This window comes from Glycine soja, chromosome 12, assembly GCF_004193775.1.
Source record: "Glycine soja cultivar W05 chromosome 12, ASM419377v2, whole genome shotgun sequence".
Lineage (NCBI taxonomy): Eukaryota > Viridiplantae > Streptophyta > Magnoliopsida > Fabales > Fabaceae > Glycine > Glycine soja.
In genome coordinates this window covers 39,206,496-39,232,045 of record NC_041013.1, presented here as the reverse complement: position 1 = coordinate 39,232,045, position 25,550 = coordinate 39,206,496, and the positions used below count along the sequence as shown (strand labels likewise).

General features: G+C 28.6%; 2 protein-coding genes across 4 annotated transcripts; one reads left to right on the top strand and one right to left on the bottom strand.

Annotated features, from left to right (window-relative positions):
* Positions 1-7,982: 7,982 nt before the first annotated feature.
* On the top strand, positions 7,983-11,851 carry LOC114379469. 3 transcript variants are annotated; one of them, XR_003659501.1, is made up of 2 exons: positions 7,983-10,510; positions 11,355-11,851. XR_003659501.1 is itself a non-coding variant. In XM_028338136.1 (2 exons), exons 1-2 carry the CDS (start codon positions 8,470-8,472, stop codon positions 11,707-11,709), a joined length of 447 nt encoding a protein of 148 aa, XP_028193937.1. In that variant the 5' UTR covers positions 7,984-8,469; the 3' UTR covers positions 11,710-11,851. The 3 variants fall into 3 exon arrangements, 1 of the variants encoding a protein (XP_028193937.1); XR_003659500.1 differs by having other exon boundaries at positions 11,329-11,851; XM_028338136.1 differs by having other exon boundaries at positions 7,984-8,535; positions 11,329-11,851.
* Positions 11,852-24,244: 12,393 nt separating this feature from the next.
* LOC114379455 lies at positions 24,245-25,550 on the bottom strand. Its single transcript, XM_028338118.1, has 2 exons — positions 25,390-25,550; positions 24,245-24,729 (listed from the first exon to the last, which is right to left on the bottom strand). The coding sequence occupies exons 1-2, from the start codon at positions 25,502-25,504 to the stop codon at positions 24,395-24,397; spliced, it is 450 nt and encodes a 149-aa protein (XP_028193919.1). The 5' UTR covers positions 25,505-25,550; the 3' UTR covers positions 24,245-24,394.

The following is a 25,550-nucleotide window of genomic DNA, read 5'->3' as shown; positions in this document are numbered from 1 at the left end:
AAGAACTATTCAAATTGGGTTTGACCTCCATAGTACCTTTTCCTTTCATGTAATGAATATGCACCCACTTCACCCAAAGATTATCAGTCTTTTTTACAGATGTTCCATAAACACTTCAACAGAGTAATTTGGTTCCAAACATGCAAGTTAAGAACATCAAGACCACCAAGCTTTCTAGGCCTGCAAACAGTGGTCCAGGCCACCGGGTTTTTCTTGCCCTCAGTACCACCAGACCACACAAATCTTCTACAAATACTATCAATTTTATTGATAACAGATTTTGGTAACGGGAGACATTGCATCCAAAACTGAACCACAGCAGAGATGGTACATCGAACCAGTTGAAGCCTGCCTGCTGCAGTGAGAAGACGAGATGTCCAGTGATTAACTCTAGCCAACACTTTATCTATAAGAGGGAGGTAATACTTTATATTCAGCTTCTTGTCCGTAAGAGGCACACCAAGATATCGAAAAGGTAATTGACCTTCACAAAACGGTGCCACAGACTGAAAACTAGCTTTATCAACGCTATTAATTCCACCAAAATAAATTCTGCATTTGGTAGGGTTAATCACTAAACCCGTCGTGTTAGAGAACTCCGTGATTGTTTTAATCATCATTTCCATAGAAACAGTATCTCCCCTGCAGAATAACAGAACATCAACAACAAATGTAAGATGAGTGATACCCAATTTCTCATATTTCGCATGATGGTTGAAGTTAGGGTTTAGCTGCAACTGCTCCATAAGTCTATTGAAATATTCCATGATAAACACAAACAGCAGAGGGGAGATAGGATCTCCTTGTCTGATCCCTCTCCTAGCAAACATATCATTTGAGATTTCACCATTTATGTTAAACACATAACTGACAGTAGTTACAATGTTCATAATCCAAGTGATGAATTTACCCGGCAAATCTAATTCTTTCATGATAGTTTCCAAAGCAGTCCAATCAACCATGTCATATGCTTTTTGAAGGTCCAATTGCATCATTATTCTAGGGGTTCCTCCTCGCCTAGAGTAGCCTTTGATTAGTTCGTATGCCTGTAGTATGTGATTATGGATGTTCTGACCTGGAACAAAAGCAGCATGGGCCTTGCTGATCACACTAGGCATCATACTCCCCAACCTTGCAGTCAAGATTTTGGATATGATTTTGTAGAAGGTGGAGCAACCAGCAATTGGTCTATAATCTCTCACTGATTTTGCATCTTCACTTTTAGGGATCAAAGTGACAAGAGTTCTATTGAAAGGAAGAAATAATCTATCATTCTCAAAGAATTCCTTGACAGCATCAATGACATCATTTTTCACGATACCCCAACAAGATTTAAAATTTTTTGCATTGTATCCATCCAAATCGGGGGATTTCAAATCTCCAATACCTTGAAGAGCCAATTCAATCTCCCAAACACTAACAGGTTTAATGAGATCCTCTCTCTACTCCAAACTGAATTGCTTCCCCTCTCTTAGAGCTTTGATATCTATATGATTGAGATGAGGACTATTATGACCCATTAAGCTACTATAATACTCAATAACTTCCTGAGCAATATTAGCATGATTGGTGATAACTGATCCATCCAACTTCTGAAGCATCTTCATAGTGGTAGATTTTTGCTTTGTCTTCAAGTAGGCATGAAAGAATTTTGTATTACCATCACCAAGACTAATCCAATCTATTTTTGCCCTTTGCATAAGATCCCTTTCCTCCATTTCATTCCAATAAATCAAGCTCTCAGTCTTCTCCTTTACTTTATTGATTCTAGAGGCTTCCGTTTGATTAGTCCTCAACTCCACAAAAGCTTCAGCAAGATCAATTCTGGCAGATTGCACTTTCTTTTGAATATCAAATTTTCTGTTAAGAGTTAGTAACTCATTTTTTAGTCTCATCAATCTTTTCCACAATCTCTGCATAGGCAGGCCCTTCACATCCTTAGACCAACTTTTGTCCACAATATCCTGAAAACCTAAGACATTGGTCCACCCATTGTGGAATCTGAACAGCTTGTGCTTCTTAACGCTATCAGGAAAGTGAAGATGCAGTAAGGCATGGTCAGAAATATGAGCAGGAATGATATCAAGTGAAGCACCCACGTGATCCTGAAGCCACTCCACATTTGCAAGAATCCTGTCAATCCTTGAGTAAATAGGAGCAAAAGCTTGTTTATTAGACCACGTAAAAAATTCACTCGAGCTATCCATTTCACATAAACCTATATTCTCCATCATTGCACGCAAATCTTTAAATTCAGCTTCAGTAACTAGCTGCCCTCCAATTTTATCCATACTATTAAGCACATTATTATAATCTCCAACAGCACACCAGGGACCCTGCTGATTCTTATAAATGTCATCCAGCTCAAGCCATAACTTTTTCCTGTTGTCAAGTTGGTTATGTGCATAAATTGTAGTTAACCAGAACTTGAATTTACCAGCCACATCATGAACACTACAATGAATAAGCTGGCAACTGCTCCTAACATATCTTAACTCAAGTTTAGAATCATCCCAAAAAATCCATAATCTTCCATTCCCATGATGACTATAGTTATCTAAGTATTTTCCCTTCAAACCCAGCTTACCACGAATTTTATGTGCATTAGCTTCCTTCACTCTAGTCTCAATCAAAACAACAATACTTGGTTGGAGGTTAAGGAGATGGGAGCTAATCTCCCTTAATTTGCCAGCTTTATTAAGCCCCCGAATATTCCATGACACTAACATGGTCCTCTATCAACAGGATCTTGTGGGACACTCAAATCCCCCAAAGCATAAAAACCATTAGCAAACTTAATTGTTGCAGAAGATTCCCCAACTTCAATACTTTTGCCTCTTACTCTAGAATTCTTGTTAACCAAAGTCCACACTCCACCTTCCTCAACATCAATAGTGTTAGGAATAATTTCCCTTGAGGGAATCTTAATCCTAACAATTTCCTACTCAGGAATGGCCTGCTCTATTTCAATTTTCCTGGGTTTTGGTTTCCAAACTTTATGCTTCACTGCTGGGTCACAAGGATGTCCAATCTTTTGACATTTATCACAAAATTTAGGGCGCCATTCAAACAAATTTTAATATTCATTTTGCTCCATAACCTTCATACCACGAGCTTCCTCTATCATTCTTGGCTAGTTGTTGAAGCACATCAATCTCGAGCATTGTTGCATCCCGATATTTCCGTATGCTTCTAACTACCTTGATAGCCACGTATTCTTTGGTTTGACGGTCCCAACATTCCAAAACCCGACCAAATGTGCCTACAGCACTAGCAATATGCTGAATGACACAAGCATAGTGACAAAAAATTAAAATCTTGTATTCAGAGGACACTTGACTGCTAACCTTCACCTATCTTGCCGAGGATTTTACCTGTTAAAAAAATAAGAAAATATCAAAACCGCTGCTTAAACAAGCAAAAGAAAAAAAATGCGGAAAAAAGACAACCAACAACACTTGCATGAGTGATGACAAAACATAATAGATTAAAATCTGCCATAAGACAACATGCACCAAAAATGATACTCAAATTTAAATGGTTAGATTTACCAAATCCATCGAAATTGCAAAAAAAAAAAACGCAATTGCAAAAAAATTTACATCTAGGAGTGAGATTTTCGCTGAGATTGAAGACATAATGGTCCTCTCGATTGTCATCCCTTTTCGAAGGCGAAATGTGCTTTCTTTCAAACCTTCGTCACTGAGCACCGGCAGAGCCCGTTGCGCCCACAATAAACTATGAAAAAGCTATGAAAAGAAGAAACCCTAATTTATTATGAATTAGGGAATTGAAGGAAGCTTACCTCAAACGCTGAGGGAGGAGCTACGTCCCACGCCAGATGAGGGTGTTTCCGTGTTCGTTCCCTTTCCATGTGAATTTTTTCGACAGATACCATCGACGAATCAGTAACCACACATATTTGCGAGCAAATAAGGTTAAATCTTTGAAAGAGGAAGAGGATGCAGTTGTAAAGAAACAGAGGAAACTACAATTGTGAAACCAAAAGGCGTTAGGGTTCAGAGGTGAGACACTGCAGGTTTTGGAGAAGAGAGAGGTGGCGGAAGGAGAAGAGAGAGGTGAAGGCATTGCTTGAATGGGCTGCGCACAACACTGCACACTGAAGGTTATATATAATTAGAGCTTTTTTTTTAGAATTACAGCGGGTTTTAGTATAAAACCCGTCTTAAATTTTATTAGATACTTAGAATGTACGTCGTAAAATGTATTTTTCATTACAATAATTACAAAAATGTCATCATCTTACTTTCTAAAACGGTTCCCAGAGAACCGTCGTAAAATATGTGTCATAAAAAATTAAATTTGTAGTAGTGATAGATCAATCATATTTACGTACATAGTTAACTAACACTTAAATATGTTTTTAGTTTTTCCAAAATATACTAAGTTTAACTAATTTTAGTTGTTTCAATTTTTTTTCTTTGCATTTGATCTCTATAACTAGTTACATGGCATGCCAAACCATTTCAAAATCGCTGACTAGAAAGATCACGTGGCCACCTGTAGAAGCAAACAATGTTAAAAATGTGACTAAAGTTTAGTACTTCAAAAATTTTAAGGATCAAAATCAAATATTTTTTTCTTTAAAGGACTAAATTTAAATTCAATATATTTTAGGATAACCAAATATCTAAATAGACACATGTATTTTCTTCTTTTTCTCAATGTTAATAACACATTCTTTAAACATATTCTTCTATACATATTATCTTTTATTGGTTAAAGGGAAAAAAATCATTAAATAAGATATAACACTTATTAAATTTTGTGATTCCTAATAAAATATATTTAAAAGAGTATGTTAAAAAATATAATTCTGTCATTTATCTTTCCGTAATTATGACTTATCTTAATTCTATTTGAACAAAGGACTAAATGAAATGTTGGTGAGATGAGATAATGAATCTGTTTGTTTAAATAATTGTTTGTTAAAAAAACATTTAATATAAAATAAAATAAAAAAATTATTTTATTTTTGATGTGTTTATTTTCTTCAATAAAATAGTTTTATGCTATTTATGAGCATATATCTGCTTCTTAAAAAACATTCCTTTTTAAAAGTGTTTTTTTTCATAATTATTTTTTTAAAATTTAAACAAACGGCCACAATGATTGCTCCAGCTACTACTTATTCATAAATAGTATAGTAAGGGTTCATGATAAAAAGATTGTTATATATTTTGGTTAAATTAACGTTGGATTTGTTCTTACTGGTTGGTATAAATGAAAAATAAATTTTAACCCAATACTTTACTTTTTCTATCCGATACACTTGTCTATCATCCGTATATTTTTCATTTTATGCTGTGCTGTTGATTGGTCATTGGCCTTAACATAAGTGTTCTTCGTATTCCTCAGTTATATTTGCATTGCAGCTTGTAGATCACTCATCTCAGTTTAAATATTATCACGATAATTAACTTGACTTTTGCATTTTCAAAAAACTTAAATATAATTTTGATCATGAAAAATATGATCACTTTAATTTTGGTCTTTTAACTTTATTTATGTTAGTTGCTGTAAAATTTAATGATTTTGGTTTTAGTTAATATAGTAAACTAATAACGTTAATGGATGACATAAATGACAATAACATTTAGAGTCCAATGATTTATCACGTTATTAAGAAACTTGAGTGTTTGACATCAGAGTCACGTGCTATTTTATTTTAACTTTATTATATTAATTCTATCCAAATTAAATTAGAGATGAAATTGAATCATATATTACTTTTGGAATTTGTATATATAAAAATTATATGTTTATCTTACTTTTACATAGATCATATATTATTTTTGGAATTTATATAAATATAATATTTTTTCATGTACCGAAACTAAGTATAAATATATATAAAAATTCATTTCGTGGTTCGTGTGAGCTTGATGGTCTGTGCATGTTTGCTTCTCCATATATCCCGTATTCGCCAAGTGATTCTTTATCACCTACAACTCATTGCTATAGTTGTGATGAGGGTGAGATAGGTTCATGAACCAACAGTGCAATTAAGTTCCAAACAGTTATGCTAACGCATCACTCGTATCACTTTGTTATATCCCTCAAACCAACAAAGCGGCACCCCTTGATAAAGAGCCATATATATGAAGTTAATTAGCTATCTCCACATGCAATTGCAAAGTAACTAAGCCACATTATATACCTTCCTCAAGAAAGATAATAAGCCTTGGAATGGGCATTTTGCTGCATTGAACCAATGTCACCTCTTCTTGTATGTGGCAAACCGGACAATTTGGAGAAACCTGGATTCCTCGAGCAGCTAGCTAGTGTGGCTTTCGTTGGAATTGAACAATGCCAAACCTGTATTTTTTTTTTTAAAGAAAAACCGAATGCTAATTGCTGAATGAAAGTTGACAATTGTTTTGGGCATCCAACATTTTTACTGGGACACCCAACAACACACTATATTATTAATAAAACACTCAAGTTAACTGAACTAATAGATACATTATGTTATAAACAAATAATGTCGCTATATATAATAGACACAAAAATTATATAATGAGTTTTTCAATATATAAAATATATTTTTCAAATTTATTTAAATTTAGTAATCTTGTATTTTATAATGCAAAATCAACTATTAAAATTTAGTTTTTTTTATAAAAAAAACAATATCCATTAAATCTAATAATCAACTATTAATGCTATAAATTACAGTTGAAAGACACCTAAAATTTTAAAATATATATTGTTTGAAAATAAAGTAATAATTTTTACAAAAAAATATCATTAATTTAGTATCAACTCTTAATTATTAGTTTTTTAAAAATTGTTTATAAAATTTTTGAAACCCCACAAAAGTAGGGCCTTAACAACCCAATTTATATATTATCGTGATAGTAAAATTTTTAAAAAAATTTTTTTTTTAGAAATTTTTTATTTATTTAATTTATTTATAAAATTTGATAATTAAACAAATTTTATATTTAATTGAATGATGTATTTAGATGTTTATTATAATGATTAAAAATTAAAGAAATATGATATTTAATTAAATGATGTATTTAGATATTTTTTATAGCAATTGATAATTAAATAAATTTGATATTTTTTTACATATGTAAATACTTATTAAACCTATGATTTTTATTTATAATTTATATATGTAAACAAATTAATTATTAGATAAAAAATAATCATCACAAAATTTATTATGTAAATTTACGTGTACATTAAATATAAATTAAAAATTTTAGTATTATATGTAACGATACTATTTATTTATAACATAATATATCTGTTAACTGAGTTGATTTAAGTATTCTATTAATAATGCAAGAGACAAGAGTGTCCAAAGCAACTGCCATGAAACAGGCATATCCAAAGCCCAGCTTTCCTAGTAGGTCCATTGTTATGAGAATATCAAATTATTAATCCAGTTGTTGTATGAATTAAGATAAATAAGATTAGAGAAATATTATCAAAACTAAATAGCAATTAAACTCAATCAATCTTTTTTGAACCAAGGAAGGTCATCAAGTGACTCTTACAACTTATTAATCTTAACAAATTAAATGGGTCATTTATAAATACTTAATTTAATATTAATTAGATCATTATATATATTATCTTTTTTTGTCATTATGACATTGACGTAGAGTATTTACTAATTTAACATGAGATCTTACTTAAAAAATCGAGCCTAAGACCACTTTTAGATTTTTACATGAGGTTTTACTTATCATTAGTTTTTGCTATTACATAATTACAGTTAAAATAAATTTTTGTTGTAGTGATATAATATATATATATATATATATAACATATGTTACTACCAATATATATAAATCCGTAATATACCAAATCTAATTTTTAAACTCAAATAATTCCAAATTAACTTTAGATTGAATGGTGTTAATAAGACCGAAGGGGTGATAGACACTGCCCCTTATATCCCCATGTCTATCCTATCCAATCTTGAACAATTAAATTGAGGGTTCGAGAATTTCTGCGCAGTCCTCACCACACAACCCACATTCTGCCCAAAGTAAATTTGACATTTATAAGGGCAATAAATTCTGCTTTTTCTTCACTGCATTCCCACTCCTGAAAACCTCAATGGTTTGCTCAACACACGAAATTGGTACAATATGCTGATGCATGCAATTTCTCTGGCTGATGACACACTTATGTACTGATCCCCCAGTAATTCGCTTCTGCCTGCAGCTGCTTCTTTTTTTAAGCAAATGATATCTCTTTCATTCTATTTTGCACTCGTATCGTACGCAGTATTTCACTTTATCATCCCTTGCTTTGAGCCTTTGATGACAATGACTTGCCAACTGCTATCTCCCTCTCTATGTTACTCTTTATAAATAGATTATTCACTTAATTTATAGGAATAAAATAAAATTCTCATGGTTCTAAGATGTTTATTTACTAGGTCTATTTTAATTTTTAAAATCTTTAGGTTCATATCTTGTTGAGATGAAGTTTACAGGAGATGGTAGTGAAACGTGGTTCCTCTATCTTGTTCGTAGCAAGCTAGGAACGGTAGTAAGATGTGTCTACTTCTCCTTATGCATTCATATCTTTATAAATACATGGATACATCATCAGGAAAAACACCTTTAATTAACACGGTTTTTTTTATATCTCTTTTTATGATTTGAAGACGGGAGGGAGTATAACATTATCACGTTATCACTTCTTTCTGTTATATATGTTTATATATTTCTCTAAGATATAGTAAATTTGAGGGACTAATAAGTTTTAAAAAAAAATTATGGGACTAATCAAATGATGTTTTTAAGATTTGGAGGGTAAAAATCAAATTCATTCTAAATTTTAAGCACTGAAAACATAATTAAATCTTCATTAAATCCAGAAATCTTATCCTTAATACATAGTTATTAAATAAGTATAACTTTAAGGATAAATTAATCTACAGGTCATAGAACTAAATGAAAATTTTTAATTAGGTCCTACCATTAATTATCGTTAACTTCATTAACGACGAAGACTTCTTAATTAAAAAAATAGAAGTCCAGGCATCCAATTATAATAATTGTTCAGGGACTTAATTAAAATTTTCAAATGATTTATAGACCTACTGAATAATTTAAAAGTAAGTTAAAAGTCATAAAAAAATATCACTTAATTAAAAGATGTATTCGGAGGAAATGCGTTAGGTTTGTCCAAACTAAACCTGTAAGAGAAGACTGAGAATATTAACCAGGATAGATGAGAATACTCAGTGCAGACCTACTGAGGTAAAAATACCAAATTCAAAAGTAACCTATAAAGATTTGAGAAAAATATTGTGAAATTCTAAAGAGAATTTTAGAATGATTGAAGTAAGTCCTTGAACTATATATTTGAAAATATTTAATTAGGTTTTTAAACAATTTTTTCAATTGGTTTCTGAACTTCTATTTCTGTTATTAGGTCTCTACCGTTAACAAAGTTAATGACAATTAAGGACATGAACCAAATTAAAAAAGAAATAAAAGTTCAACGGCTCACTTGAAAAAAAAATATAATTCAAAAACCTAATTAAAAATTATGAAATAGGGACCTATAAATTAATTTAACCTAAAATTTTCAAAATATAGAATATTGAACTAGATGATAACTATTCAAAATATATTACAAACTCATTTTTAATATAGATCATTACAATAAATTTTTAAAATTCAAATTTATCACAATAACTTTCAATCCAGATGGATTAAGTGAGAAAAAAAAGTGATGAAGACACTTGAGTCTTATCAAATAGAGCAATCATATGCATATAACTCATTATCTTATAATTCGCTTTCATCCTCTTTTTCTTTATCTATTTCTCTATTTTTTCCATGACATTACATGTCATATTTATTATTTATTATTTTTTCTTTATCTTTCTCTTCCCTCTACCATGATTCACCTAAAATGGGATATATGGATGAGAGAAAATGGATCCTCTCACGTGAAACATTCATTTGAATGTTCTCATGTGAAAATTTTCACCTTTCAAGTGGCATGTCTTTCTTTTATTATTTAAATTTTCTTTCTCTTACTTTTAATTATATATAAGCTAAGATTTCACGTGATCGATAATAATGTCAAATGATCGATCCAAACCCGCGTGTACTATTAACATTTTATATCAAACACTATCCTATACAACATTGAACATATATTAAATTGTTGGTTAATGTAATAATAATACTAATCTTAAGAAACAATTAAAAAATGCGCTTTTATTACGTAGGAAGAACTTCACCAGACAAGCCAACTTTCTGCCCAAATTAAATTTGATATTTACAGGGGCAATAAATTCTCCTTTACTGCATTCCACTCCTCAAAATCTCTACATATAACCAGTGTCGACCCTCAATTAGCTTAGTACGAATATGCTATTGCTGATGTTTCTCTGGCTGGTGAGACAGTTGTGACTCGTGAGTGTGTGATCCTTTTCAACCACTGATCCATCCCCTCCAATAATTCTGGCTCTTCCCGCTTGGTTCTATTTTAATTAATTAAGGTATTCTCATATATTTGCTGCATGCTACAACTTTTTGATCTGCGAATTTTTATTACGTTGTGCAGTGCTGTCAAACTGAAAAGGTTCACAATAAACAAGCGCACACACACACTAACCACCCTTCTTGGTTCTTGGATAACCCCGTACATGAAATTTTTATTTGACACCATACTTGTTTACATGTTGCTAGCTATAGCATAACAGGGTCGGATTTAGCTCTCGGATCCCTTAATTCCCTTTATTATATTGCCACAAGAGACTTTTACATTTCTCCATTAGCTTAATTCCTCCTTCTGAAAAATTGTTTTAGTTCAACTTAACGCAACATTTTTTTATCAGCCAAGAAAAACATGGATTAGATAGAGGTACAAGTACAAGTGACCCCAACCCTTTAGAATATCAAATACTAGTCACTAGCTACTAATTATGTTGCATGTTCCTGTGCTTGGTTTAAGGTGAGAGGAGAAAAATAAGAGAAATTTTTTTTTCATGTAAGACTTACAAATTTTACACTTTATTTTAATTTTAAAAAATTTATTTTATTTTCATCCTCTAAATCAAACACACCCACGATATCTCGATCATTCTGGTTTTCACACGCACTATTTCACTTTATGACTTGCTTTGACGGGTAGATTAAAAACAAAATCACCTGCTAATTGCTACTCCCTCTTGCTCTATTTATATAATTATGCGTACGTAACTGATTTAACTTGTTTAGAAAATGCTGGTCAAAATATATATATATATATATATATATATATTTAAAAAAGTTATTATTTCTTGAAAATACTAATTGTTTCCAATGACTGACTTAGAGGAAGAGTTACTTTGGTTGGAAAAGGTCTAACAAAAAAATGTGCAAAAGAAAGGGTCCAAGCTCAGAATTGAGGCAACCGAACATGCCAACATCGCCGCCGGAGGTTGTTGAATCATCATCAGGTGAGTTGCCAGAAGAGTTTTCTTGGTCATCGTGTCTATCTTCTTCGGTGTCATCTTCATCAAAGATACCAATTGAGGATGAAGAGAATGTGCAACGTGCAAATGCTTCTCCAGAAACAAAAGCCATGGATCTCGTTGGTTGTCCTCGATGCTTCATGTACGTCATGTTATCCGAGGTGGATCCAAAGTGCCCTAAGTGCAAGACCACAGTGTTTCTTGAACTTTTCAAAGATGAAAACTTCAACCCAGATAATTAATTGAGCTTTTCCACGGGGATTTAAGTTAATTATAATATATATAGGAAGGGAAAAAATAAATCTCCTTGATTCTAGGATGCTTGTTTAATGTTTATCTATGCTTATTTAAAATCTTAAGGATCATATATTCATTTCCTGTTGAGTGTTGAGAGTGCAGTAAATAAAGTTTTAGGGAGATGGTAGTGTAATACGATTCCACTGGTACTGATTGAGGAACGGTGGAAATTTTGTAGCCACGGATATTCGTGTAGGTTCGTACTATATTATGAAGGTTTCGTACCATGCAGCATTTTCTTCCTAAATGTATACCGATCCAATATTTCCCAATAACCCCAGCTTAATTACGAGGCAGTTATAACTCGGTATCTGAAAATTTTCACGTCATAGTCCATTAATTAAAGTTAGACAAATTAATTATCTAAAAATTAATGAGAATAATATTTAATATTATATGCTCTTACAAAATATTCTTAGTAATTTTATTAAGAAAATATATCAAATGAAAAATAATAATAATTAGATTTAAAGTATTGGAAATGTACAAGCATTCAATATATACTTATCATATATATAAAGTTACTAGGAGAGTTTGTACAAATATAGGGTAGGGTATATTTGATAAAATTAGTTGATAAGTTAATAGGAAGTTGATAAGTTACTTGGAAAAATCTTACAAGGTATAAGTTAATTATAAGCTAACTGAAAACATATATGTTATTTGATTTAATTGAAAGTGTTTCATAAAACTAAATGATAAATATTAAATGACATAAAATAATATATTTAATATTTTTTATATTTGAATTTATTTCTAATAATTTATATTATTAAAAAGTAGGATAATGATTTTTAAATTTTGTATTAAAAGAAGATGATAAAGATTTGATGATTTTACTCACATTATTTAAACTCATTTTTTAATAAAAAAGTAAAATTAAATGAAATAAATTTTATTAGAACTATATTATTGTTCAACATATTTTTTGACATTTAAATACTTTATTAATGATGTTATTTTAAAACAAAAAAATAAAAAGTGTTTTCTCTTTATAATTTTCTTAAACATTTATTTTTCTATTTATACAAGAATAATTTGGATGTATACGTCTTCCACTATCATAACTACGAAATAGGATACAAATTAGATCTTCTATTTAGAATTAATCATATATATTTGAAATTTTGTTTAAATTAGATCATATAATTAAAAAAGTCAACAAATAATTATAAAGTTGATATGATTTAAATAAGAGAAAAAGGATTATACAAAATTATAAAGTTGATATGATTCAAATAAAAGAAAAAGGATTATACAGCGACAATGTAAAATATTTTACACAGTTATCTGATCACAACTCACCAGTGGTAAGTTTGTTAATTTTTAAATTAATTATCTTAAAGTAATTCAAACGGTGATTTATAATTGAATGACTGTAAACTTATTTTATATTTTCTATGCATAGGCATTGAACTCCTCAAGTAATTTCTAGCCTAAATTGAATAAAATAATAAAATATAATTTCAAATAAATTAATAAAGATAACATTGAGAACAAAAAAGCTAGTAATTTTTAAGCTAGTTTATTTTCAATGTTAGTTCAAGTAACTTATCAAAATAAGTTATGGAAGTAACTTATAAAAGATGAGCTACTAAAATAAGCTCGTGTACTAACCAAACTTATTTTGGTCAAAATAACTTATAATTAGTCAAATGAGCTTATAAGCTCCTCCTTCAAAGGTTTTATATATCAAATATATCCATATAACATTTTTAATTATTCAATTAATGAATGTTAAAAATTTCTTTGCATGAATGCATTTTCTCACATTATTTTCATTTGATAAGTTTATGTCTTTCACTTAAAAGATATTAATTAAGTATAATTACCCACATATAATTGATATGATTGATATGAGTAAAATTGATTCAAATTTTTTAAGTAATATCTTGAGTTTAATTATTATATAAAAAGTCATTAAAAACGAAAACATAAAATTAAAAATTATTTTAAGTACGATTTTTAAATTAGTTATTGAAATTTGTTATTATACACTAAAATTTGTAAAAGTATTTTTTCAATTTTAATGCAAACATAGATAAAGTTGGTTATATATAGTTTGTTTCAAAATATTGATTGTTTTTTCAGTTAAGAAGATCTAGACAAATAATAAATAAATGAGTAAATACTTAATTTAAATTTTAGAAGTGACAAGCACTCCCGCAATATTTTCCAACTTTAATCCAAATATAACTAAAGTTGGCTATATTATATATAGCCTGTTTCAAATTAATTATGAACATCTATTTTTATATATATAAAATGCTGGTGGTCAGCCTCACAACATACAGCTGTAGCACCAAGACACAAACTTCATTAAAAAAAAAAGGGGAAATTACAAAAGGATGAACAAAAAAAACAGCTAGAAAAATCTGTAGCTAGGAAGAGAGATCCTATCCCTAAGGTACTTAGTCCTGGCAAAATTAGGAGCAGAGTTCTACAAAGAGAAAAGGAACAGAAGAAGAGACTTCATACTTAGTTAGCTTATCCGTACAAGAATTGTTGTCTTTTCTATAAATGAAAGAAAAAATGAAAGTTATATCTTTAAACAAAAGAAAGTTATATCTTATGAATAATACACAGTATATGCTTAATTTAATCTTTAAAGCGACAAGCACTCCCACAATAGTATCTAAAATTAAAAAACGTTAAATAAATACTTAAGATATTAAATAAATTTCTAACTTAATTATTTATTATCATTCTAATTTTTAAATATATGTCAATATTATTATTTTAATCACACAAATTTTTATATTTTAGATTAACATAATTAGTCATTTACATTTTGAAAAAAATTTATTTTTTATAGGTCAAAGATATTGTTTACTAATCCAATCCTGAATAATATTACTCTACGCATTCAGATAACAAATCAATTAACCATGAACAAGAAAGGAAAGGACAGGAGCCTTAAACACGGCCCCACCTCCACGTGTGTTACTGACCTATTATGGCGTGACTTGCAGGTTGCATGCATACCAAGCAAGTTGCCCATATATATATATATATATATATATATATATATATATATATATATATATATATATAACGTCAGAAAGATTATTTCATGTGAAAATTAAAATATTTTAAATTTAAATTAAAATCATATTTAATCATAAAATCTTTATAATATTTAACAAATAGAAAATCAAATATGATACATATTAATCATTTTAAGTAAAAAGAGTTTAAAGACACCAAAAAAAAAAGTTGTCGGAAAATAATCATAAGCTGTAGATTTTCATATTCATAAAATCAATTTATTTTTAGAAGAAAAAAAAACTTTTACTAAACTTATTTTATAAACAACTTTTTTCATGAAAACTGAAGTACGAAAAATATTCTTTTACAAATATGCTCTAAGTGGTCAAATTGATTACAATTGCTTATAATAACAATCCAACATTAATTTCAAGTTGCTTAAAATTATTGTTTCCAACCATTCTAGAAAATCGTCATGTATGAAATCACAACAACATCAATCTAAGGATAAAACAATTAAAACTTAACTTTAGAACCAAAAGAAAAAAATGTTATTAGTTTTTATAAATTAAAAATGATCACATATGTTAACATAAAAGCCAAATATATTGATAAAAGAACTAAGATACATCTTATTTTATTTTTTGTCTCAAATATAAGTAAATCTTAATTATCTATACCTTATTTAATGAGATTCTCTCTAAAATGTCATTCGTTTAATAAAATCAAAGATTTTTTTATTTGATATTAAGTTCTAATGAATAATAATTTAAGAAAAATGTTTATTTTTTAATTAAAAGTGACATAATTTAATTAAATAATTTTCTTAATAAATGTGACATATGTTTTATTCTTCTTATAATCAAGACAGCAGGAAATATCACTAAAAAATGACTAATTTAACCGCTGATAACAATATTTGTCATTCGTGCACAACAATGACTAATTTTTCAATCAACTTGACTGGGGACAACATTTTTGGTCTCTAATTCGGTCTCAACGTGGTTTAAAATAAAAAAATTTCTAGAAAATAGAGACTGATTTGTCACCGAGTATTGATTTGACTCAGGTATTGACTATAATTCAGTCTCTAAAAGTGATAATATCTCCGTCTTGGAGACAACACATTTTTCCTTAGAGACAGAAAATAATGATTTTTGTGGCTAGAAAGCTCTGGGGTTTTAGCAACCAAAGTATTTCTGTCTCTATTTTGATATTTATATTTCCATTTTTAATAATATTATCTATCAATATGTTGTAAATATTTCATATATAATTAAAATTATAAGTAATAATAATAACATAATATTCACAAAATAATTTAGGATGTGATTTAAAAAAAAAACATTTTTATATTTTTTTAAGAGAAGACCTAACATAAATATGTCTTACAACATAGTTTTTTTTTTTAATAGAGACACTTTACATGTTGGCATGTTAACAGTGGTTAAGAAAATATATTTAAACCACTTTGAGGACCTAAAGGTGGTGCATTTTCAAATAAGGACAAAAAATATAGGATAAAATATTTCTGAGATTATAAAATTGAACCTTAAAAATTTTATAGGGCTAAAATTGTCTTTTATCCTATAATATTGAAAATATCAATATAATATAATAATTATTTTATATAATTAAAATTATAAATAATAATAGATCTATAATATTTTTTGGTACAACATAAACCTAAAAATATAAAAAATGTTTCACTTATAATACAAATTATCAATAAGAATAAGAATATAATGTCAAAAATACTATAAAAGTGTTACTTTGGTGTTTGATTAAGCTCAATAAAACTCAATTATAAAACTAATGGCTTAATAAAGCCTAGTTGTAACACTAACTATGATTGAGCTAGGATCAATTTGGTAAAAATGTAATACTGATAATTGATGAAGGTTAAGTGTAACAGTGACAATTCACCAAGACCCATTAAGGTACAAATGAAACGCTAATAATTGACTAAGATCTAGTAAGGTCAATATGTAATACTAATGATTGATTAAAGCCCAATAAAGTCTAAGTGTAATATTAATGATTGACCAAATAAGATCCAATTGTAACATTGATTATTGATCGATGGCTAATAATAAGGTTGGGGTGTAATATTAATGATTGACCAAGATCTAATAAAATCTAAGTGAAACCTTGATGATTAATTAATGCCCAGTAAGACTTAGGTGTAATACTGATGATTGATCAAAGATTAGCTCGATATATAAGGCCTAAGTGTAACATTGATGATTATTAAGACCCAATAAGGTTAAAGTGTAACACTAATGTATTTTATAAAAGGCCCATGTGTAAATTGATGATTGATTAAAGCTCAAGTGAAACACTGAAGTTTGATCACGGTTCAATAAGGTCCAAATGTAACATTAATGATTAACCAAGGTTCAATAAGACTTATGTGTAATCCTGATGATTGACCAAAGGTTAATAAGTCTCAGATATAACACTGATGATTGATTAAGATCTAATAATGCCCGAAGTGCAACAATGACATTGACAAAGATTCAATGAGACTCAAGTATAACACTAATAATTTATTAAGACCTCATAAGGTCCAATTAAAACACTAATGATTAATGAAAGACCAAGTACAACATTGATGATTGATCAATGTCAAATAAGACTTATGTATAATACTAATTATTACCCAAGGTCTAATAAGATCTATATTTAACACCAATAATTGATTATGACCCAATAAAATCTAATTGTAATACTTATATTTGACCAAGGTCTAATAAAGTCGAAGTGTAATGTTGACATTGACCAAGGCCAAATTACATATTTTAATATCAACTAAATAGTTGTTTAACTTAACTTCTTATCTATTTCAATATATCATTTTTATTTTTTTAGTTCAAGATTGAATTTAATATTTTTTTCAAAGAAATTATCAATAACAATATATCACAACATAAATTATTTATGTAGTTTAAAATATAATTTATTGTGTTAAAAAATTAATTTATTATAAATTTTAATTATAATATAATTTATATTTGTGTAAGGCACATACTAAAATACTAATTATAAAATTAACTTAATGGATACAGGAAATTTAAGAGTTGAAGAAAAAAAAGGAGAAATTACAGATTTAAATACTCTACAAACATTATAATAAAAACTAATAATTAATATTGATCGAGAAAAAAACAAAAACTTTGCTAACAGATTAAAAAATTTAAAATAGAATTTTTTTTATTAAAATTCGATCACATTGAAAATGCATTAGAAAACAAGTAATGATACACTAATGAAACTTTTCAATAAATTTTTTTATAACTAATCTTATAACATGGGATCAATGTAGTCAAACACATGCATGCAGCTGATATGTTGTTCTCTGACCTCTCTCTCTCTTTTTATTAACTCTAGACAATTGTCTATCGTCCATTTATTCTGTCTATATGTCAGTTGTCCTTCTTATTCAGTAGTTGTCGCGAATGATTCATGATACTAAAATTATATTAGAGAATGAGAAATTTTTAAGGAGACACAAATCTAATATATCATTCTTAAGTATAATTAATAAATAATTTATAATTAATAAAATAAAATATATAAATAACATAAATATTATATATTAATAAAATAATTTTAAAGAATTTTTTATTTTAATTTAATGGCATTATAATTTCATTATTTAAATTATGTGTTTATTTCTATAAGTTAAATTATGTATTCTTTTATTATATTGTTTGTGTACGCGATTAGATTTTTTTATCATAAAAAATCAATATTAACAATATACTTTATAAAATATTTTGGTAAAAATTTATTATAAAAAAATTGTAGGATTTATTTTTTTATTTAAGAAGTTCTGGTCATAATCTATATCTTTAATTTAGCAAAAAATCAAGAAAAAAAACAAAAAAAAAACTGAAAGAATATCAAATTTAATTTTACTTCATAATCTGACTTATTTATTTATTTTATTTTATTAGTTATAGAATCTTATTGATTGTGCCTAATAATAATGTGTGTGTTAGGTTTGTGTTTTTCTAAGAGTTTTCGAAGCATAGATTTTTAGATCTTAGTTTTCTAAATACTTCATTAATTCACTCGCTCTTATAATTTATTTTTCTACTTATCTTTCTATAATATTGTATTACTTATCATATTTATATATATTTTTTATTTCTCTCTCACTAATTAAATATCAAATAACATTCTGATGTTCAAAAATCATATTTGCTCTACAGCCACAGATATTTTCTTTGGCTAACAAAAAAACAAACAAAGAGAAACTAAGATATTGAAGGGAGAAAAATTTAAATATGAAGTAAATGTAATAAGAAAAAATACATAAAGAAAAATGAAAAGTATCACTTAAATATATGCACGGAATAAGTATTAATGCAAACATCAACATGTCATGACTTTTGGATTTAAATAGACCTTTTGGATAAAGTGAAATTTGGTATTGGGAAGGTAAAGATTAACGGCTCTTTTGTTTCTCAATTTTGTAAATTATTTTATGTTTAAAACATAAAAATAAAATAAGAACAATTATTTTTTAAAAGCACATATAAAGAAACTGCATTCTAAGTTTTGTTCCAAGAAAATTGTTCACCACAGTTGAGAAGTTAGACCCATGCAAATGCCAAAATTAATACATCATGGAAAGCAACAAAGAAGAAACAGCAGCAGATGAAGTGTTGGCAATGGTTTGAAGCGACTGTTTTTGCAACTAAGACAAAGATGGCTCATGGCTATCCATTTCATACGTTGTGGTCCTTGCTGTGCTGTGTTGTGTTGGCAGTGGTCATGTGAGCTTAGTGGGCCGGTGGTAGTTGGGTTAGGGTTTTCAGTTTTCTTCTTAGCAGCTGAGACACAGATTGGTTCATGATATGGTTTTTTTTTTAATCGGGAATAAACTTCGTATTTATCAGAAGGCATCAGAAATGCCAAAAGTTTCTACAAACATATGAATTAATTGTACATAACTGCTGCTGTAAAAGAAATATAAAGACATTAATTGGTTACTCCATTTTTATTAAATGACAGCATATGGTTTTGTGATGATGGCCGGCCATGAAGGCGTGGACTACTTGAGCTGCTGCATGGCTCTCCTATTCAACATCTTTCTCAAAAAAAATAAAAAAAACCACTCCATTAATATTGGTGTACAATATCTGCAAAATATCAAATACGTCTTCAATATGCAGAAGAGAGTAAAATCCATTGGATTTGGGTCTACTGAGAAGGTTTAAGTAGTTCGTATGGAGTCTTAAATTTAAATCTAATTGCTGTTATTTTCCACACAAAAAATATCAACCAGTAAGCATGTAAAGAGATTAGACAAAGTATTTTATTTTCTTTCAAGACATAATTTATTATATTCAAGGTCCATAAAATACACCTAACATCCAATGGGACACTCATAAATACACCCTTTATGTCAATTCTGATTTAAGAGTGCGGATGTTCGGTTTTCAATCATCAGGACTCCCCAACAAACAAATTATTTATAACCTATTAATATTGAAATGTATTTAAATATTTTATCTATTAATAGGTAATTAATTATATGCAAAGGTTACAACGACCTGTACAATTAATGCAAAGGTTACAAGGACTTGTACAATTAAGGACCAGCAGTCACACTCAACTAATATAAATACCAACTAATATAAATAGAGGTTTCATTGAATCCCTTTACACGGCATCCCATCACACACTCAACACCCGAGCGAAAAGCCTATGTCCCCCTCTCTCGCTCGTTCATACGAGCTTTACTTTACTTATTTTTTCTCATTTATATTCTTATTTGAATGTTAGAATCTTTTGTTTTACAGGTCTTCTCTCCTCTCAAAGGTATCTCTTGAAGTTTACTCGTGTGAAATTCGAAACCCTACTCAATCACGTTCACCCTATGATATCAAGTTTCTAGATTTTGAAAAGAACACCAACTATTCTAGAAGAGTTTTTTTCAATAAAAAATATTTAGATTATGATAAAACTAAAATTTTCAATTATAATTTGTTGTTTTCATATTTAACTCCGAGTGTAAGACTTTATTTAAAATATCAAGCAAATCTACCAATTGAATCAATTACCCGTTGATGATTAGATTTTGTGGGGAAAAAATCAATGTTTTTATTATCTCGATAAAAAAAAAGAAATTTTCTTTTATTTCAGAGATATTTAACATTTTTAAGATAGATAATTAAGGAACTTAGATCAACACTAAAGTAGGTGAAATGGTGTAGTGATTTGTGATGCAAAGAAGAAAGGAATGAATTTTACTTATGAGTTATCAAATAATTAAATTAAATTAAAATATTATTATTTTTTATTTGAATAGTTTAACATTATTAATTATTTTTGGTTTGTGAAAATTAAGTGCCGACAAAAAACCATTTAAAACATAACACTATCTAAGCAGGTTTTATAAATTAGAATAAGCTATAAAAAACACTACTGTATCATTAATTTTCTTTGCTTGAGTAAGTGAAAAGAATAATATTAAATCTTGTGATAAGTAATAAAAATATAAGACATACATTTAGTATTTATTTTTTATTTAATAAAACAAGAATAAAATTTGTAGAAAAGAAATAGCACTAGTCTAATGATGAGTAATGACGTCGGTATGAAGTTCATTAAGATTGGACTGCCTGTTGCCATTGTTGACTTTTCGGCTTCCATCTTCCAGTCTTCTTCCTCCTCATCTCATTCTTGGGAGTCTAGTCAATAGGGTTGGCCACCAAACCCTAAAAGCAAAATCGAATTTTAAAAGTTGTTTCCGTACGGATTTGGGTCGGTTTGCGGGTTGAAAATTTGGGTTTGTATAAGTGGGAGCGGGAGGGTTCAATTTTAGATTTCTAAATCCTTTTTTGAGACCAAGCCTGACTGAAATACAACCAATCTAAGTTTAAATTAACACCACTGATTTAACAACTAATCTAAGTTTAAACTTGTAATTAATTAAAACATGAATTTAATATAACCTTTGGCTCCAAACGATTAAAAATAATGTGCTTTGGGCCTCCACAATTCACACGTTAAAAATATTAAAAAAAACTAAAATTATTTTTTAAAATAAATTTTGTATTAGAAAAAATGGCCAAAAATGTTTATTAGGCCAATTTTGGGTCTAACCCATTTTAACCCTATCCGATGCGCACGAAATCCATTTTACCCGAACCCGCACAACCTGAATCCGTTCTCAGTCAAAAATGGGCCTATAAATCTCTTGTTTGGATTTGTTCGTATTGGGCTAATTGGGCCTGAATTCAACCGAAATCCAATCCTAATAGCCGAATTGGTTTGATGCTATAATAGTCATATCTAATCCTAATATTGTGAGTAATTACCCGTCTCCCTTGTAAATATTTTTGCAAGTACCCCCATATGATTTGAACACATCTCAATATATGTTTAAAAGAAAAAAAAATCTTATGTAACTGTCTCAAATATAAATAATTTTAATTAATTTTACTTTATTTAATAAAGTTAACTTTAAAATACTTTTTAATTGAGGTATATTCATTGTAAATGTGTTATACGACCTAATTATATCAGTTATTCTGATATTTATTTAATTTATTACCAATCATATATTAAAATAAATTAAGATATGAAGTGAAATTTATTATAGAACCAAAAACATTTCCTCAATAAATTGGCATACGTTGTCGGTAAAGGGAATGAAGTTAAAAATATTTTTCTACGCAATAAAAAATACATGTTTGGTTCCTGGCGGGCTTGCTTGAAAATGTTTTTGCAGCTTTCTGTATGCTATATTGGTTTGGAATATGTAATCGTTACGCAGTTCAGTGTATTTGCTCCTTTTGGTTATTTTTGGTCAAATTGGTTGAAAAATTAATTGAAAAGGTGAAAGATTAATTCAAAATTATAAAATTCATTAGTAGAAAGTTTGTAAATTAATTTATTAAATTATAAGTGATCGATAAAATTAATTATTAAAGTAGTTAAAAAATATAAAATGATATGAATGAAAAAATAATAAGAAAATTAAATAAATATTTTAATATAAAAGAAATAAAATATAAAAATTTAGAAACTATTAAAATAACTTTAAACTATGTTTTAAAAAAAACATTGTATAACTAGATTGATTTGCATATCGAAAGTGCAGTCTTGCTCGACATATATATAGTATTTATTTTGCTGTATATCAATTTATCATATTCAACACTTTTTGGCAAGCACTGCATATAAATATACATCGTCATCATAGATAGCGCATAAAAAGTACTGTCTATTTGAAAAATAAATAAACGCTGTAAATGAACAAATTTAACGTAGTAGTGCTCCTCTGGCTCTGCCTCTAGTACTCTATTATTTAATATGAAGTTGTTGCTGTTTGCGAAAAAAACAAATACATTTTTACTCTTTTCTAGAAAAAGGCAAAATATATAGTAGTATAACTTTAACATAACTATAACTAGTACTCATTTAAAATTTAATTATTTACTAGGTAAAAATTCAATTAAAATCTGATTAAACAAATTATAACTTAAAATTAAAACAGAATTTTAGCTAAATAGAACTTAAAGAACGCTAGGAGTAGTGGTGATTTTCTTTTTGGGTAGAACTTAAATTAAAAACAGTATGTAGTAAATTTAAGGGGAATTTAAGGTAAAACTAATAATTATTTTAGTTTAAAAGAAAGCGATATTACAATATTTATTTAACACAATACTATTAGATAATTAAAGATGTTGGATAATAAACTTACACAAATACAAGGCTAGGTAGAAGACTTACAAGAGATGAAACAACTTCAAAAAAACTCGAATAATGCATAGAACACTTGGATACAAGAAGGAGATTACAAAAACTCACAAGAAGTATTCACTAAATCTCCAATACTCAATTTGAAAACAAGTTGGTAGTGTCATCGAGGGACTACTTATAATTTATACCAAAACAAAGACACACTTACACAAAATGTTACATCTCACCTAGCACACCATAATTAAAACTCTGCAGATTCGTTCATGTATACGTAGTCTTAGAAGAAAACATTTTGGCTTCTTATTACATGCATGCAATCGTAACTCTTGGTATTGCATAGTTTTTCTCTTGGTTCAACCTTTGAATTGGAAATTGATTTTCAATTCAAAAGTTCAATCAAAAGAAAATATATATATATATATATATATATATATATATATATATATATATATATATATATATATATATATATATATAGTGCTGGAGGCATCGGAGCAAGGTTTAAAATCTGAAAAATCTTTTTGATTAGTATTATATTATAAACTTTAATTTTCTTATATTGATGGTCATGACATGTGTTAAGGCTTTTCATATGTCTGATTTTAGTGTACCCTAGCTTTTTTGAGTTTTTGAAAAGCCACATTGGATTTTGATCGGTTAAATATCTCGTAGCAACCATCCAAATATAAAGTTTATGAAGTGGTTTTTATTTATATAATTCTATTCTCTGATACGTATGTAATTTTATAATAACAAAAGAAACAACAAATCTTCTCTGTAAATAATATTTTTTTTGTATATTATTGGGATATCTCGATATTCCACTAAAAAAGCCAAGTGTTCTAATTAAGGTGATTACAAAAAACCACCCTTAAAATTTAAAATAGTCGAACTCCGCCAAAGTTGCATCCATGAGCTGGTTCAGGTTGTTTTGTTGGTGTTTTGCTTGTTGTCATTGAGGAAATCAAGCAAAACAGTACTCTTGCACCTGGGGCATTTGGGGTTGGGATCATCCTTTGAAAACAAAACGTACATGAGGCATCGAAGACAACCTACGAGAAGCATGGACCTAATCTCTTTATTAGCCTCAGAAGACACGCGTGAGTCAGGATCCGATGAATACAAACATAATGATTCCGATGAAGGGTTGACTAATGATGAGTTTGCAGTTCGTGGGGGAGACAACCTCAGATCAAATTCCACCCTAGGACTCCTTGCTCTTTCATTACTCATCTCTCTCCCTCCTTGTTTCAATCCTGATCCCAATTGATGTCTATAAATTTGATGTTGACAACACAAGTATAAATTAGGGGTATAAAAGTTTTACGCTTAACATGAATGAAGTACAAGTTCCAGATTCACTTACAATAAGATAATTAAAACAAATTGGGATATCATAAGAAAATGAAAAATTGTAATACATGTAGGTTATGAAACTAAAATGAGTATACAAAATCATTATATACAAGAAAATAAGGAGAATTAGAAATCAATTATAAAACATCTATTGTTAGCATGATTTTAAAAAAAAAACTCTCCATAGTATAGTTTTAAAACCTCTTTTAATAAATCTCTGCATTTAGCATATGTTTAAAATCTCCTACAAAAAACCTCCATATTTAGTGTAGGTATAAAAATCTCTTCCAATAAACCTCTACAGTTAGCATAGGTTTAAAATCTCCTTTAAAAAACCTCCACAGTTAGCGTAGGTTTAAAACCTCTACAAAAAAATCTCTGCAAAATATTCTCGATATCAGAGATTTTCAAAAACCGCCGCTAATTGCTTGTGGCGAATATAACTACGGAGGTTTTTGAAAACCTCCGTAATTTATTTTGTGGAGGGTAAAATCCTCCACTAAACGAAAAAATAACCTCTATTATTTAAGAGATTTGTTGTAGTGCGTCAGAAATAATACCTTCTATATTACTTAAAAGAATCACAGGACAAGAGTCAGAAGAAACATAGCTAGATTTATTGGGTTTGAGACTTGTTGGAATGGTTGCAGTTGGATGACGTATTTGGTATAACATAGCCAATAGCAACAAAGGGTTAATTTGGTTTTGTTATGTGAATTGA

Coding starts and splice junctions, on each gene's coding strand:
- LOC114379469 (XM_028338136.1), top strand. CDS start 8,470: ATGAAGTTTACAGGAGATGGTAGTGAAACGTGGTTCCTCTATCTTGTT. Junction 8,536..11,328: donor TTCGTAGCAAGCTAGGAACG/GTAGTAAGATGT, acceptor TGACTGACTTAG/AGGAAGAGTTACTTTGGTTG.
- LOC114379455 (XM_028338118.1), bottom strand. CDS start 25,504: ATGTTATACCAAATACGTCATCCAACTGCAACCATTCCAACAAGTCTC. Junction 24,730..25,389: donor TCTTTTAAGTAATATAGAAG/GTATTATTTCTG, acceptor AATTGGGATCAG/GATTGAAACAAGGAGGGAGA.